Source organism: Zonotrichia albicollis, chromosome 5, assembly GCF_047830755.1.
Source record: "Zonotrichia albicollis isolate bZonAlb1 chromosome 5, bZonAlb1.hap1, whole genome shotgun sequence".
Classification (NCBI taxonomy): Eukaryota; Metazoa; Chordata; class Aves; order Passeriformes; family Passerellidae; genus Zonotrichia; species Zonotrichia albicollis.
Window position 1 is genome coordinate 26,255,930 of NC_133823.1, and position 14,620 is coordinate 26,270,549.

At 37.2% G+C, this 14,620-nt stretch overlaps 1 protein-coding gene across 13 annotated transcripts in view; it reads left to right on the plus strand.

Moving 5' to 3' along the window:
* Positions 1 to 14,620, plus strand: part of FHIP1A (FHF complex subunit HOOK interacting protein 1A) — a 92,926-nt gene that overhangs the window by 46,591 nt on the left and 31,715 nt on the right. For all 13 annotated transcript variants that reach the window (XM_074541129.1, XM_074541136.1, XM_074541130.1 and 10 more), the window contains 2 exons: positions 5,196 to 5,354; positions 7,478 to 7,564. In XM_074541129.1, coding sequence (XP_074397230.1) covers positions 5,196 to 5,354; positions 7,478 to 7,564 — 246 coding nt within the window. The remainder of the gene's footprint in view (positions 1 to 5,195; positions 5,355 to 7,477; positions 7,565 to 14,620) is intronic.

A 14,620-nucleotide genomic window follows, 5' to 3' on the forward strand; every position in this document is an offset into this window, starting at 1 on the left:
TGTTGGAAAACTGATGAAAGTCATAGCAGAATGTAGTGGGAGGGAGATCTGTTCTTGCAGCGAGGTGTATCTGGCCTTTAAGGTCAGAGTCCGGCTAGCTGAGGTTAGGGCCGACACCCAGCTGCATCCTGCCAGCGCCCCTCGGCGTAGTAAGGCCTCGGGCTGTGCTGGCTGCAGACGGGATCGCTGCTAAACGACGAGAAGGAAGGAGCTGGACACTCGCCGGGGGCCAAACAGGTTTATTGGAAAGCCCACGATGCCAGCCAGGGAGGGACCCCGAAATGGAGTCGGGAGTAGGGTTATCAAGGGAAGGGGCGGATAAGGGAGGGGTTAACAAAAGACCAATAGAGGGAGGAGAGGGGATGAACTTAACACAAATGACATAGTAGAGAACCCAATAGATACGAGGTATGGGAGGGTCCCCAGGACCACAGCCAACCACAACCCCCAAAGAGGAGAAGCTTCTGGAACACTAGGTGGAGTGGGGGGGGTGATTGACTGGACCCAGGGAGGAGAAAAAGTATACATATAAGGGAAAAAGGGGGAGGAGGAATTATATAACCTAAAAGATTGACAATACACGGAGCAAGGGTTGCTAAGGGAACTACATAACTGGCAGGGCTGTGGCGGGAAAACTGGGGAGGGCAGAACCATTTTACACAAAATAGGGGGAGCAATACCTCGAATGGGGGCGCAATTAAATAAAATAACCAAATGCACTACAACATGTTCTATCTTACTGTGAGGCACCTTTGAGATTCTGGGCTGAAGGGAGTGAGTAGTGAGGTGTCCTGAGGGTGGTTGTTTCAGGTGGCAGCACAAGCTTAAGCTGGTTGTGCTTCCCACACTGACATCAGTTCAACAGTTCAAAAAACAAGGGAGAATAGTGAGAGTGTTACAGAAATATTACATTTTTTTCAAGATAAAGGGGTATTTCCTCGTTGTCACAAAATTGGAGGTTTCTACGGCTGTCTCAGGCTAACCACCATCTTGCTATGTTGTTCTCTGTTACAAAACTTGGTAGCACTGTTGCATTGTTACACCTGGCAAATTGATCTTAACTGCATGAATAGAAAACCTTTACTTACCTTGCTGTTACGTAAGTAATCTGATTTAACTAACAAAGCTGTGCTACTGCAGTTTTAAAGCTGAAGCAGACTGGAATAACAATACCTGCTTCTTCATGCCTTATCAGAGTCTGAGATCTGCAGTGGGTGTGTTCAAACCCAAGTATCACTCTGTACAGAAGTTGCTCTCGTGGGTCAGTTTTGGATGGATTCTTTTATATTCTGCATGGCTTGCATTTTGATTTAAAATCCTGGAGAAATGAAATGGAGGAGAGTCTTACATGGCTACTAAAGCAGAGAGCTGTAGAAGAGAGAGCACTGGAGTTCCTGCCGCTGCTTGGCAGCTGCTCCAGCCTTAGGTTTTCATTTATCCTGGGATTGCTTTGAGCAGTAGGGCAGAGCCACATTTGTAGGGTAGGTGAAACCTATAAATTCCACAACAAAACTTCTAAATGGTTTCTTTTGTCAGTTGTAAATATTGCATCAATTTGAGACTCCAGTTGATCTGGTTTAATAGATACTGCCAAAGAATGTGGTACTGATTCTCAAACTGTCCCTAAGACAGATACCTTTATTGGATCTATGCTATAACTTCCATAATTACATTTTCCAATTAGTTAAAAAAAAAAAAAGGCAAAACCAACAAAAAGCCAGCCTTGTTACACTGAAGATAAAAGCCAGCTTTCAACAGCAGGGAGCCATGACTGACAATCCTTCCAATTAGGAAGGCTTTTTGTCAAAATGTGCTAAAATCAGACTTCTCTGAACAGTAATGAGGTTGGCCTAAGGTCTATAATAAGACTTTAATGTAATGCCATATATTTAGCTTACCAGCACAATATATTTTTTGATTTTGAGTTGTGATGATCTGAAAAACAGATTTTGTTCTGATGGAGGATTTCGTAGGTGTCATGACATTGATGTATATCACTGAATTCAGTGCAAATATTGCCTCAGGTACTCTGCAAAACAGTTAATGCAGTCCTGTGTTGATATCAGAGACATTTTGGGTGGCACTGTGTTGATGTTATCTTTGTTTCTGGCCTGTAGTGTTTTCTGTAGCATGCCATGCCTTATTGCATAATACAGGTATCGCCATGGGGTGGGATCTGGCCATAAATCTCTGCTGCCTCCTGTACCCAGATCAGTGTTAGATCTGTGCCAATGGGAACCTGCCTGGTTTTTGACATAAATTTGGTTAACAGCTTTTTCAAAACTGGGCTGTCAGAAGGAAGGAAGGTAGGAAGTGGCGGAAGGAAGTGGCGGAAGGAAGTGGCGGAAGGAAGGAAGGAAGGAAGTGGCGGAAGGAAGGAAGGAAGGACAGACAGGCTGCAGTGGGTTCCATCACTAACAAATGTTTTTAACACAGAATGTCTGGGCAAACTATTTGGTAAAATTTTCTGATTTTACACCAAATAGCTTTTATCATATTTTGACGTGAAAGTTTTCTGGAGATGATTGATTGAAGATACTATCTGTTCAGCATTAAAATAATTAAAAAAATGTTTCTCAAGAATTTTGAGCAGGGTCACATTACAAAGTCCCTCACAAATTCTGTAAATACCTTGCAGCTTAGGAAAGCCATTGTTATAGCAGGAGGAGGGATGGCTCTGCAGCGTCCTTGAAAAGTTGTGGCTGCAAAGAGAGAGAAAGACTATGGATGTGGGAAGAGAGGGAATTATTAAAAGGAAATAATTGTCTAGATAGCAATTGTTTATGCATTAACAAGACATTATAATAGCATAATATGCCTGGGATCACAAATCATGTAGTCAGTCTTCTGTGAGTCAAGAGAAAGTAAATAAATCAAAGAAACTGGTTTGTAGAGGGACTCATGACTCAATGGTGAGAAAGAAAATGCTGAGGATGCTTGTAAAAGTAGATGAGGATGTAGGGCTGACATGACAAATGATATAAGATGTTTAAAAGGACACTGCTTGCGTAAAACAAAAAATAAAGCCAATCTTGCTTTTTCAGGATGTGAATGCATTAATTTCCTTCCCTTTCAGATTATTTTTTTCATTAATGTTTCATTACTGATTAAAACTGTTCTCTTGGTAATTTCAAACGATAACCCTATTTATACCATACACTTCATGAACATTTTAAAATTATTTTTTATCTGAAGAGATGAAATTGCTTCCTGTGGCTACTCTGTCTCAGTGCTTAAGAACCATAATTCCACAGAGCCACTTGTGTTATACTTCGTAGCAAAAATAAGAGCTTCCTAAACTTTACAAATTTTAGCAGCTGCATCTGTCACTTTGTACTTCAGTAAGTGTGACAGACTAAGGAATGCAGGACTTTGATTGTGAGTTCACGGCTCCTTTCAGTGGAGAGTAGTATGTTTTGTTCAAGGTCAGCTTCTTGTGCTTAAGGGCTAATACCCACATGAAGGAGAAACGTGGATGGGGCACAGCTCTGAGAAGCAGGTTGCATACTGAGAAGGTGTGTTTGTGTTTATGAATAGCAATTAAACTTCAAGCAGACAATGGAAAATCAAGTGTGCATTAATTAAAAGTTCACAAAACAAACACATGTCAAATTCTCTCATGGTTGGAAGCCTGGGTTTGTGAGAGTGTTTGTGTGGGTTATGTATAGGTAGTTCTGTATGAACTTTTTTCTGAGCTCTTCTCCTGTGAAGAAAAAAGAAAAAAAACCAAAGAGGTTCTGGTTGTAGAAGAGTGGGATTGTACAAATAAAACTTTGCTCAATAGCTTTAGCTTCTCAGTTGTTTAACCCATGTTCAGTTTTGTCCTTTATCAAGCTGTGTATATGAGACTGTGTATATGTCATACTAAAGTAGTCAATTTCCACAGTATTCTTCCCTCCCCTAAATATTTGGCTTACTTACCTATGCCAGAATAAATCCATCTTCAAAATTATGTGCATAAGGATTAAAAAGTATTCAGAAAGACATTCTTTGTCTGACTGTGTGGATTAACAGTTACAGTTGCTTTTGTGTGACCAAAACCTGATCACTGTCTGTGAACCCTTGGTCTTTGGTCTGGACATTGTCAACTGTTTGCTTTCCAGTGTTTTAGTAGATAAGATCTGTGTTTCATCTGAGCTTTGACAGTCTAACCCTGTAGATGCCAAATAGCCATTTTTAAGAGGAAGTATTCTTAGAAGAGTCTGTTGAATGAAAATGAAAAAGATTTCCATCGGGCTGAGTTATAATGTTCCCATTAAAATGAAAATCATCTTAAAACATTATCATGAAGTTCTGTGAAGTCATCTCAGAGGGATAAGAGTCCTAAGTAATATTTAGAAAGTTTCTGGCTTCAAATAACTTTTAATAATTAAAGACTGCATTTGAAAATACATATACAAATATGTATATGTATAATACAAATGGATACGTTCAGCAAAATTTAAAAACCTTTTTGGAAATATGCTTTCTAAATTGTAATTAAAAATGCTCTCTTGTTCTTCGGTGATACATTCTACATAAATCACCTGTAAGGCTTAATATTACTGAAAACACTGTTAAAATAATAACTGATTTCAGACTCTTTTATTTTTCAGCTTCCCTCCTTCAAATAAATAAGGAAAAAGGGAAATTATGAACAGTTAAACTTACTTCTTTAAAAATAGATTCAGCTGACTCTTAAGTGCCTGGCAATCAAAGTCTCTATGTATCTGTGGTCTGAGTGGGGATGAACTTCATTTTTGTTGATGGGGCACTTTCCCCCTCCATTTCTGATGTTTCATATTCCTGAGTGACATGACTTCGTACATGTTTGAGCAGTGACATTTGAATCACAACAAAAGACAAGCTGTAGATAATGGCACTGATGGCTTTTTCTAAAAGGGACAAAAGGAAAGCACAAAATAAGTTTAGAAAAATTTAAAAAGAAATTATAACTTTGGATTAATAAAAAAAGACAAGATAACCTGATTTTCTCCATCACTTTCTCCTAAATGCCAGATCGTGAAAGAAGCATATCACATGGAAGGCTCTTTAAAATATTTATGTCTTTCTGCTACAGGACTTTTCTGAAAGGAATTTAAATTAATCTTAACACTTTCTTATGTTACTAAAACTAATAGGAGAAACCATTTGTGGTACTGCTATTGAAGCAGATGGAAAGTTAACTTATTTCCTCTCCTGTTTCTGATATACAGGTACTAGCAACAGGACTAAGTGGCCTCTATTCATCTTTGCCTACAAAGCTGGAAGAAAAAGGAGAAGAATGGCACTGTCTGATGAAAGATGACTGGCTTTTGTCACCAGCCCTTGTACAATTCATGAATTCCCTTGAATTTTGCAATGCTGTGATACAGGTAACTGAATAGAGTTAACCTATTCTTTAGAAGTAGTAGTAAGATACAGCTCCTGCAGATGCTTGAAAGTCATAGAGTTTATTTATTTTTGTTAATGGCATGAACTATTAAAGTTAGACTAAAATAGGCTGTGTATATAATGAATGCCTTGTGCTGTCTGTCCTGGTTATAAGGATGAACTAATATATTTGAGGTTTTCAGGTGCCAAATGTTTCAAATGAAAGCTTGATATTGGGAGCATTTTCTGTTAAAAGAAAAAAACATGTTTATTGCATTTTAATGCCACTTTTGATCCTAGAAGTAAATGGAATGCCTTTACATGTGGGAAAAAATAGGGTTTCTATCTGTATTTGTTTAAACTCTCATAACAGCGTACAGAAGAAAATAGTGAAAATAGTATGTTTTGCCTGTTGGTGACTACAACATAAAGCAAGCCCTCCAAGCAGAATTATTTAGGTCTCCTCCTAGAAGTACAAATTCATTTTATATTGGCCTATTTTGAATCTATTCTGTTCTTCTTTTCAGTGCTTTGCTCTCTTACTATTTTTTTCTGATTTAAATGTAAAATGAAATTCTTGTTTTTATATATTGTTTATAAGGCTTGAATTCTTGATAGAACCCAAATCCAGTATTTCATTAAAACAGGATCTTAATTCTACAGAAACTGTGGATTTGTGTTATTTGAAGAAATGTGCTGGATAGGATTGAAAATTTAGTCACATTTACTGTTAAATAAAAGATATGTTTCGGTGCAAAGCGTGCAAAGTACTGTAAAGGAACTGATTGACTATTAAAGCCTTGAATAAGCAAAAATAATAGTAGCTGTCATTGTTCAAATGCACTATACAAGATTTTTAGCATGCATGTTTAAACATGAAGAGGAGACAATATTAATTTTGGTGTCTAACCAGAGTTATTCTACTGATCTACGTTTGCAGGAGATCATAATTGATACCTTTGTCTAAAAAATTACATAAAGGGCTCTACAGGAAAGTTAAAGAATGAATTATGTAAAAAAAACCACCGTTCAAATAAATTAAAAATGGTTAAGGATATCAGCTGACATGCAGAAAGAGCAGTTTCTGACTGCTGCTTGATTGTGTCTGCATAGTCTTCAGCTGACTTGAAAGCTCAATTACAGTAGGAATTTTTGCTTTGCACATGGAATGGTCTGTGTTCACCCAAAAACTTTGGCCAGAAATTAAAAAGGAATAGGGTAGCCAAGACCTCTTGCCATTTACTGCTTTTTCCCTGGACCACAGCATAGGAGGGGACACTCTTTTTCTTCCTCTTACCAAATTTAGAGTTACAAGATAAAGGAAGTCTGGTAAGAATTGCAGGTTGGAGAATCTACTGGAAGCCATGTGTAGGCTGTGACACTCCATTCTCTGTGAACTTCAAACATAATATATTGGTTTTGAAAGCTTTTGAATGGAATTTCATTTTGCTTTTATATACATAAATTGATGTGTTTTCATTGCAAAGACGAAAGGAATGTTTAATTATAAAAGTAAATTTTTGGCCTCTAATAATACTTTGGGGGAGTTTGTTTGTTTGTTTTAAAGCTCTTAAGCATCCCATTGAATGAACTACACAGGTTTTGTTGTAATTTCTGTTTGTTTTACAGTGGCTGGGAGAAGGGCATGTGAACAGTGTATTCTTACCCCATAGCTGGAGAGCGCTTTGATTTACCCACTCTTGAACTACACGAAAGCAGCTGTTCTGCTTTTCTTTATTGTAGAAGGACAAGTTAATAATGGCAAATCCACCTTCAAGTGACCCCAGCAAGGTTGCAGGAGCTGAATTTAGAATTTCAGATCTTGCTTTGATGCATGACTGTATACACTTCTCTGTCCATCCATTCATCTTTGTCAGCATGCAGGAAGATTGAAAAGCCATGCCTCTGAGTTTGGCAGACTTACTGTAATTAAAGGTGGTGTGTGTATTTCTTTGTAGAAGGAACAGTTGTTAAGAACCAGAATCATATCAAATGCTGGTGAGAAGGACAAACGAATGTCTTGTTAAATAGGAAAGGGTTTTGGTAGTGAATAATAGCATCTTGTGTCCTGTCTTTTAAATCTCACTGGAGCTGTTCTGTGTCTTTCTCTCCCCCACCCTCTTAGGTGGCACATCCCTTGATACGTAACCAGCTTGTGAATTACATTTACAATGGATTTTTGGTGCCAGTGATGGCTCCTGCACTCCATAAGGTCAGTGATGTCTGCAAGCATGGCACAAAAGAATAATGGCAACAAGTAGTATGGAAGATCTCCATGTAAAGATACCATCAGGTGTAATAATAATAATATTAATAGTAATATTAATAATAATATTAATATTAACATCAACAACAACAATAACAGATTATAATATCAGATAATATCATAATAATAATATAAACTGTATTGTCACTTCTATGCAATTCATTATGTTTCTAGACTAACTTTCATCTTTTCATTCCATATACTTTCTTAAGCAACATATTAGTATTTCTGGAAATCTCTAAAATTCTTAAGTGTAATGAAGAACCAAAATGTTTGTGTTGTTCTAGACTTACATATGATCAAAAAAGCAGTGACATATTAGACATTTCATCACGGCAGACATGTTTCCATGAGCATTTTTTTCCCTAAATGAATATTTTTCTAAGGGAAGATGCTCACAAGGAAAATGTTACTCAAGAAATATTATGCTAGTCTTAGCAAGGTTGCTGTAGTTTTGTAGTTCCTTATCATATGGAGTAGAGTTATTTTCCCAAGTAGAGTTTGGTATCAGTTTTCTAATGCATTGGCGTGCAATTTATGTTACTTGGAAGAAAAATAATTCATTTTTTCTTTGACTTTTCGGGTTTATCCTTTGCAAAATATGTCACCAGTGTTAGTGAATTATGTATTTACTTTTTTTGGTTAGGCTGCAAAAAGCTACATTTCCAGGTGTTGCAGACTGTGTCAATTATGTCAGTTCCCCATCCCTGAAAATGTTCAAGGTCAGGTTGGATGGGACATTGAGTAACCTGGTGTAGTGGAAAGTGTCCCTGCTGTTGGAAGGGAGTTGGAACTCTATGATCTTTAAGATCCCTTCCAACCCAGGTCATCATATGGTTCTGGGATTTTATGAATTAAGTCTTCATTGCCCTGAAAAAGAACACTCCTTTTGAGGAGAAAATGTAGGAGCAGCTGAGAGTAAAAATCCACAAAAAACTTTCAGAAGCAAACAAAAAAATCACTTTTGTAAGGTCTCCTTATTCTCACAAAGCTTACCAAACACAAAGCATTGCAGCTGTTCCATTTTCTGGAGGACAGTGAAACACTGTACGCTGCTTCTTGTTCACAACTTGTTTCAGTAGCACACACAATTCTTCATGGTAAATAGTCACCAAGAAAGTCATAAGCAATGCAGTCTTTCCCAGTGATTTGGCAGACCTCAAACACTTGGGAATTGGGTGAGGGTTGAAGTAAAATTTGGCTGTGAACCAGATCAAGGCTTTAGTCTGTCCTGAGGTAGTTCACCTGCTTACCTGACAGTAATTTTTTCTATTCCTGTATCTGGACTTAATCCCTTACCAAGACTGGGAATTAGAAGTGAAAAGCCTAACCAGTTTCAGGTCAAGGTTATGGATAATGAGGGACATATCAGAATGGATTCTAGTCTTAATGAGTACTACTTTATCTCTGAAGTATTTGAGATTAACCTTAGATTGTTTTGAATACAACCATACCTCTGAAAGCCATTCTTATCAGTCAGTAAATCTCCTGACCTCTTATTGGGTTGATTACTTCCCTGTTGATGTTAAATAATTTAGAGATGGCTGTTGTGATTCCTTTTTTCCTTTGATGAAAATTTTGTTTATATACTCTGAAAGTCGGTGAAATCATATTTCTCTTGAAAGTGGGGATGTTGGCTGCTAACATAGGTGACTTTCATAGCCCAGATCTTTCTTGGAATCCTGATATTCTGGCCGGTGCCTTGTTCTTCCAGTAATAAACCTTTCCTCGATTAGCATTAAAATTGACTTCTTCCTAGTTAAAAATTAACTTCTTCTGCATAAACTTCAAATGATTTTAATGGAGAAGATGGATTGCACCATCTAGTGGATCTGATACAAGGCTCTCACATCGGTGAGACCAAAACTTTGTAGCAAAAGGAATTAAGTGAGTTGAGGCACATTTGACCTCTTCAGTCTTTCTGTCCTGTGCTCCACATTAATAACAGGAAATAAATATTTTGCCTTCTTACTTTTGGAGCATATGTCTATGCACTATGATAATTATGCTGCAACAGCTCTTTCATACATTAAAATTATTTCTATTTGCCATTTGAAAACATTAATACTGAGGGGAACAGTGGACTTTGAAAACTGTATCTCCCTTTTGAGGACTTAATGTTGTAATTAACCTTGAGGTTAATAAAAAACTGGAAAGGACTAAGATGAGAGTCCAGATGTTTCATGACAGTTTTTAAAACAGAAGTTCTTTCATTTAGCACAATACTAAATGTATCTTGATTTTTTTTCTTTTGAACAGACTGAAGTTCGTTTGGTATCATAAAGTCTACTTGTGGCTGAAGGTTTTAGTTTTAATTCAGTCATTCAGTTTGGGTTGTTCTGATTCATTCTGACTTGAGTTCAAATACAGTGTGTAATGGAGCATGGTACAAATACCTGATGAGGAAGACAGATCAATGCAAGGTTAAAGGGTGGTAGGAAGAGATGATGATAATTACTGGCATATCTTCCTAAGGTGTTTCTATAAGTCTTATTTCTAGAATTTAACTGGTGTGGAACAGCTACTTCTGATAATTCTTGGTGATACGACGGAAGGAAGTCAGTCAGGCTGTCAGTCTGTCTAGACCTCGTGTAGCACACTGGTCTTAACATCTCACATCTAATCTGGCACTCATGGTCCAATCTTAATGTAAAAATTGGAAGGGAGATGAATTTCTGGCTCTGCTTTAGAATGGCTTGGGCAGGCAGACTACTGCAAACCTGGTCTTTCTGTACTATATTCTGATTTTTCTACAAGAAGTATGTTCTGAGGGAAAAAATGGCTCTGCAGCAAGACACAGATTAGCATCAATTGTTTATGCAAAGACAGTTCCAGTCAAGAAGGGGATTGGACTAGGTATCTCCAGAGGTTCCTTCCAACCCTAGTTAGTCTGTGATTAAGTACTGTGATGTCGTTAATGTATTTTGTCATCAGATCCCCATTCAGCAGTGAGCATGCATTTTCATGGTCTTTCTTTTGCTGTTGAAGCTCTTCAGCTTCAACTGGGCTTTGGCTTTCCTCGTCCTTTCTCTGCATATTCAGGCACTTTTTCCATAATCCTCTTGGGTCACCTTTCCATGCTTCTGTCTCTTCATGTTTCAGACGTTTTAGGAGCTCTTAATTCATCCAGGCCTCTTACCTCCCTTCCTTGATTTCCTTCACTTCTCCCAACTTAAAACATCTGACTATCAAACATGACTTTTGGTAAAAGTAGTATTAAAATTTCAGTAAGTAAAATTTCATTCAAAATTGTTTAAAGTTTCACTATGTGGTTCAAAACTTTAAGATATGCTTATGTGTGATCTTGAAATGTTTGTGACATTTGTGGTACCATGTAGTAAGCTATGCCTTTTAAAATTTTTTGCATATTGTCTCCCTATAAATACTTACTATGTACACAGTTCACTGTGTGAATGAAACAGTATGTGACTGTTGAGGATGGAGATGTTTCTATGAAAAAGTCTGGGGATGGGAAGACCAATATATTTTTCCTGGTGTGATTTTTCTGGTTTTATCTTGGGAAGCTAGTATGGAGTTGAAAAAAAAGAGTTCTCTAGTTCAGGAAGTTTCAAATTGATCGGGCAAGCTAGCTAGCTTGAAATAACCTGTTTTTCACAGTGAGCTCTGTGCAGGTTATTTTTGTAGCAGATTAACTGTGATGTGCTTAAATAACCCAAACATTCTCAAGCTTATGACTCCCTAACTTCATTTCTCAAAGATAAGTATCCTAAATATAGCATGTTCCTGTAGCCTAATTTATACCTTGTCTGTCCTAGTCTTGTCACTTTGTGTGGGTTATCCCACCTACGTGTGTAACGAGCGATTGACAAGCGTGTTCCTATCTCCAAAGCTGCATATTGCTGAATGGCTAGTCAGAGCCCAGATTTGTATTATGTAGCTGGGCATGTGCATTAGCTGCCTGTGCTGGAGAGCCCTGCCTTGTCCTTTGGTTATCTGGATGTTATTGTACTTTTTACAGAAGTGTTACCTCCCTTACTTCTGACACAGGAGTTGCTTGAGACATCAAAAAAGTGGTTCAATGAAACTGTTAGCGAAGCAGGGGCAAAGGCATGTCTTTCTGCAAGGTCAGAAATTCATTTGAAAACAGAGGAATAAATGGTTTGTCTATAAAAATACAGAGCTAAAGAAAATGTTAATTTGGTGGGTTTTTTCCATTATTTAATTTTTTGCCCAAACCATCTCTTATTCTTTCTGGTCTAAGTGTCCAGGATCTAGAAAAAACTAAGACTATCTTACAGAAATTGTTCTTAAGTTAAGACTGGTTACTTCTGATGGCATGTCAGTTACAACTTGAAATTATACAGCTCTTTGTGTTCTTCCTTATATTTTGATACATAGGGAAAAAAATACTCGGGAGAAGGTATGGTTCTGTTCAGAGAGTGGTACAGAGCCATACCATTGGATTCTGTGACACTTCACTGGCTATTTCCTGCTGCACTTTCAAAGCTGACATTGAGTTCTATCAATAAAATATAAGGTCTTTTGGGGCCAGATAATTCCAGGGTCTAAGTGATCGGAGAGGACTAATTTTCCCCTCAGTTGAAACCTCATCGAAATCCCAGAGTGAATCCAGAATAACCCTGTTGAAGTGATTTTTACTGGTTCTGTTAGAGGCTGTATTGCCTTGTTTTGGTGTCTATGTAGTTGTTAGTAGACTGTGTTTATTTACCTTATTCTTTTAGGTAGTTGCAGCACTTCTGTAGAAAAATAAGTGAAATCCTTTTTAGAAGATCTTGAATATGTATATATTTTGCAGTCAAAACCATGTGCTAGATAATTAGGAGCCACACTTTGGTATTTATAAATATTTTGTTTCCTTTGGTACAATTCAGATTGGTTGTATACATCCTTTCACTGTAAACACATGTGATTTCATTTTAGTTTGGTGTTCAAAGAATTTGGTTGACACAGGCAGCTATTCAGACTATCTTGAATGTTTATGTAATTTGTGGTACTTCAATTTATTGAAGAAAGCACTAAAATTTGACAAATTATATGATAAAAGCAAAATTTTAATGTCAGCATTTACTCCTCTACTACATGGCATTTAATTGCTATCTATGATCTAATTATTTTTATACTTGGAAGGCTTGTTTTAATCTGAATATGCTTGGTTTAGTCTGAATAATGAAAAATTGTACCAGCTTTTTGACATAAAACATTGCTGTTGGCCAAGTGAACAGAACTGCTCTGCAGAGGTGCTGGCACAGTCCTGTCAAATAAGCTCTGTCAAATGGACCTCAAGTCTAGTGCACACTAACCCATCTAAAAAAAAGCCTCTGACATGGTGTGCTACTGTGATAATTCAATAATGCTTGATGATTACACAGCTCAGCTAGGGGGAAATGACCTGTAAATTATACTCTACAGATTAGAAGGAGCATCTTTATAAATGTCCTACAAGACTGTCACTTCCCATTTAGGAATAATACCATCCTTCACCTTACTGAAAAGCGTTTGGACAGCTGCTGTAAAAACATGTAAACCAAGTGTCACTGGAAAACTTTGAATAGCCTTGTGCTTTGCAGAAGCCCATTAATAGCTACAAAACTTAATTTTTCCAGCTATGGTGTGGATATATGTAAATATGCCTCTCACTGTCTGCTTTAGCCATGCAGTTCAATTGAATTTTAAACTGGTATGAACGGAAGCATTTTATAAACGTAAGCTAAAAGAAGCTGAAACAGTTTGGGGGTTCTGGTTCCCCCAGAGGGCAAATATCCTCTGTCCCTGACCCTGCTTGTCCCTCTCGTTTGCCAGGACAGCTGTTCATACTTGAAACAATTGAGGTTAAAACTCACCTTTATTTCTGAATATTTTTAATCAGAATTGATTTCCTGAACCAATTCATTGTGCAGCATGAACCCTTCTGCCTGTGTAAGTAGTAGGCAAGAAGTTGAAAATTAATAGAAGACACTGGAAGTGGTTGGATTTTTTTTATCAGTGAGGTGAGCTTACCCAGTTTGAAGCTGCTTGTGGATGGATCTAGAGGATAAGTTCAAATAAGAACAGTTGTGGTCTTTTCACGGGCAATATGAAGTCCTTGTAAGAAGGGATATGTGGTGGAAAGGAGGAATCATGTAGGCATATTCATGTAAGTGGGCACGAAGCTGTAAATTAGAAAATATATGTGTGATTCCCAAGGGAAAATGGCCAGTAGTAAAGAATCCATGTGATTGGACTAACACAGTGAGTGTAATATATTAAACTGAGCTTGCACAGTAATTTCTAGCTCTTTGCTATTACTTGGCAGAGTGACTTGGAAAAACTGGATCCCTTATCAGTGTTCTGCCTCACCATCTAATCAGTCATCAGAGGAGGCAAGGAAAGATTTGCTGAAAATTATTACATAATTATAGAAGGATATTACGTGGCTAAAAGTGGCCTTGTCTTTTCAGTAATCTCCAGTCAAGTATCTCTCTGGCCATGAAGACTCTCAGCTAGTCCTTTTTGTTGCAGTTTACGTCTCAAAAGAGATCTGTAACAGCTGATTTTGTGTAGAAAAACATATGGATGAGGCTTTTAAAATGGTATTTTTAGACAGACACTTTATATTTATATTGAAAAAAAAAATCCAGCAACTTTTAGTTGTTGTGTTTGTGGGTAATCAAAATTAAAATGGTAGAGTAGTGGTCTGATTAATGCAATGGAAATGAATTTCTTTTGTTGTTGTTGTTATTTTATTTTTAAATCCTGTAGTTTTATTTTAAGAGCAGAGATATCCCTGGTCTCTGCCATTAGCAGAAATGATCTAATTGCTACTGGTGGGTTTCTTTTTTTGCTGTTGAGGAAGTGGTGGATTTTATTATTGCTGAAATACCTTTGTGAAAAAGGTATTATCAGAACATATCTTGAAATTTAATAAAAATTTAATAAAAATTTAATAAAAAACAAACATGAAATTCAATTACTTAACAAAGGGTTTTTCTAGAAACCCATGTCTTGATTTTATTAGTCTCCCTTTGTTACAGTATTTTTCTT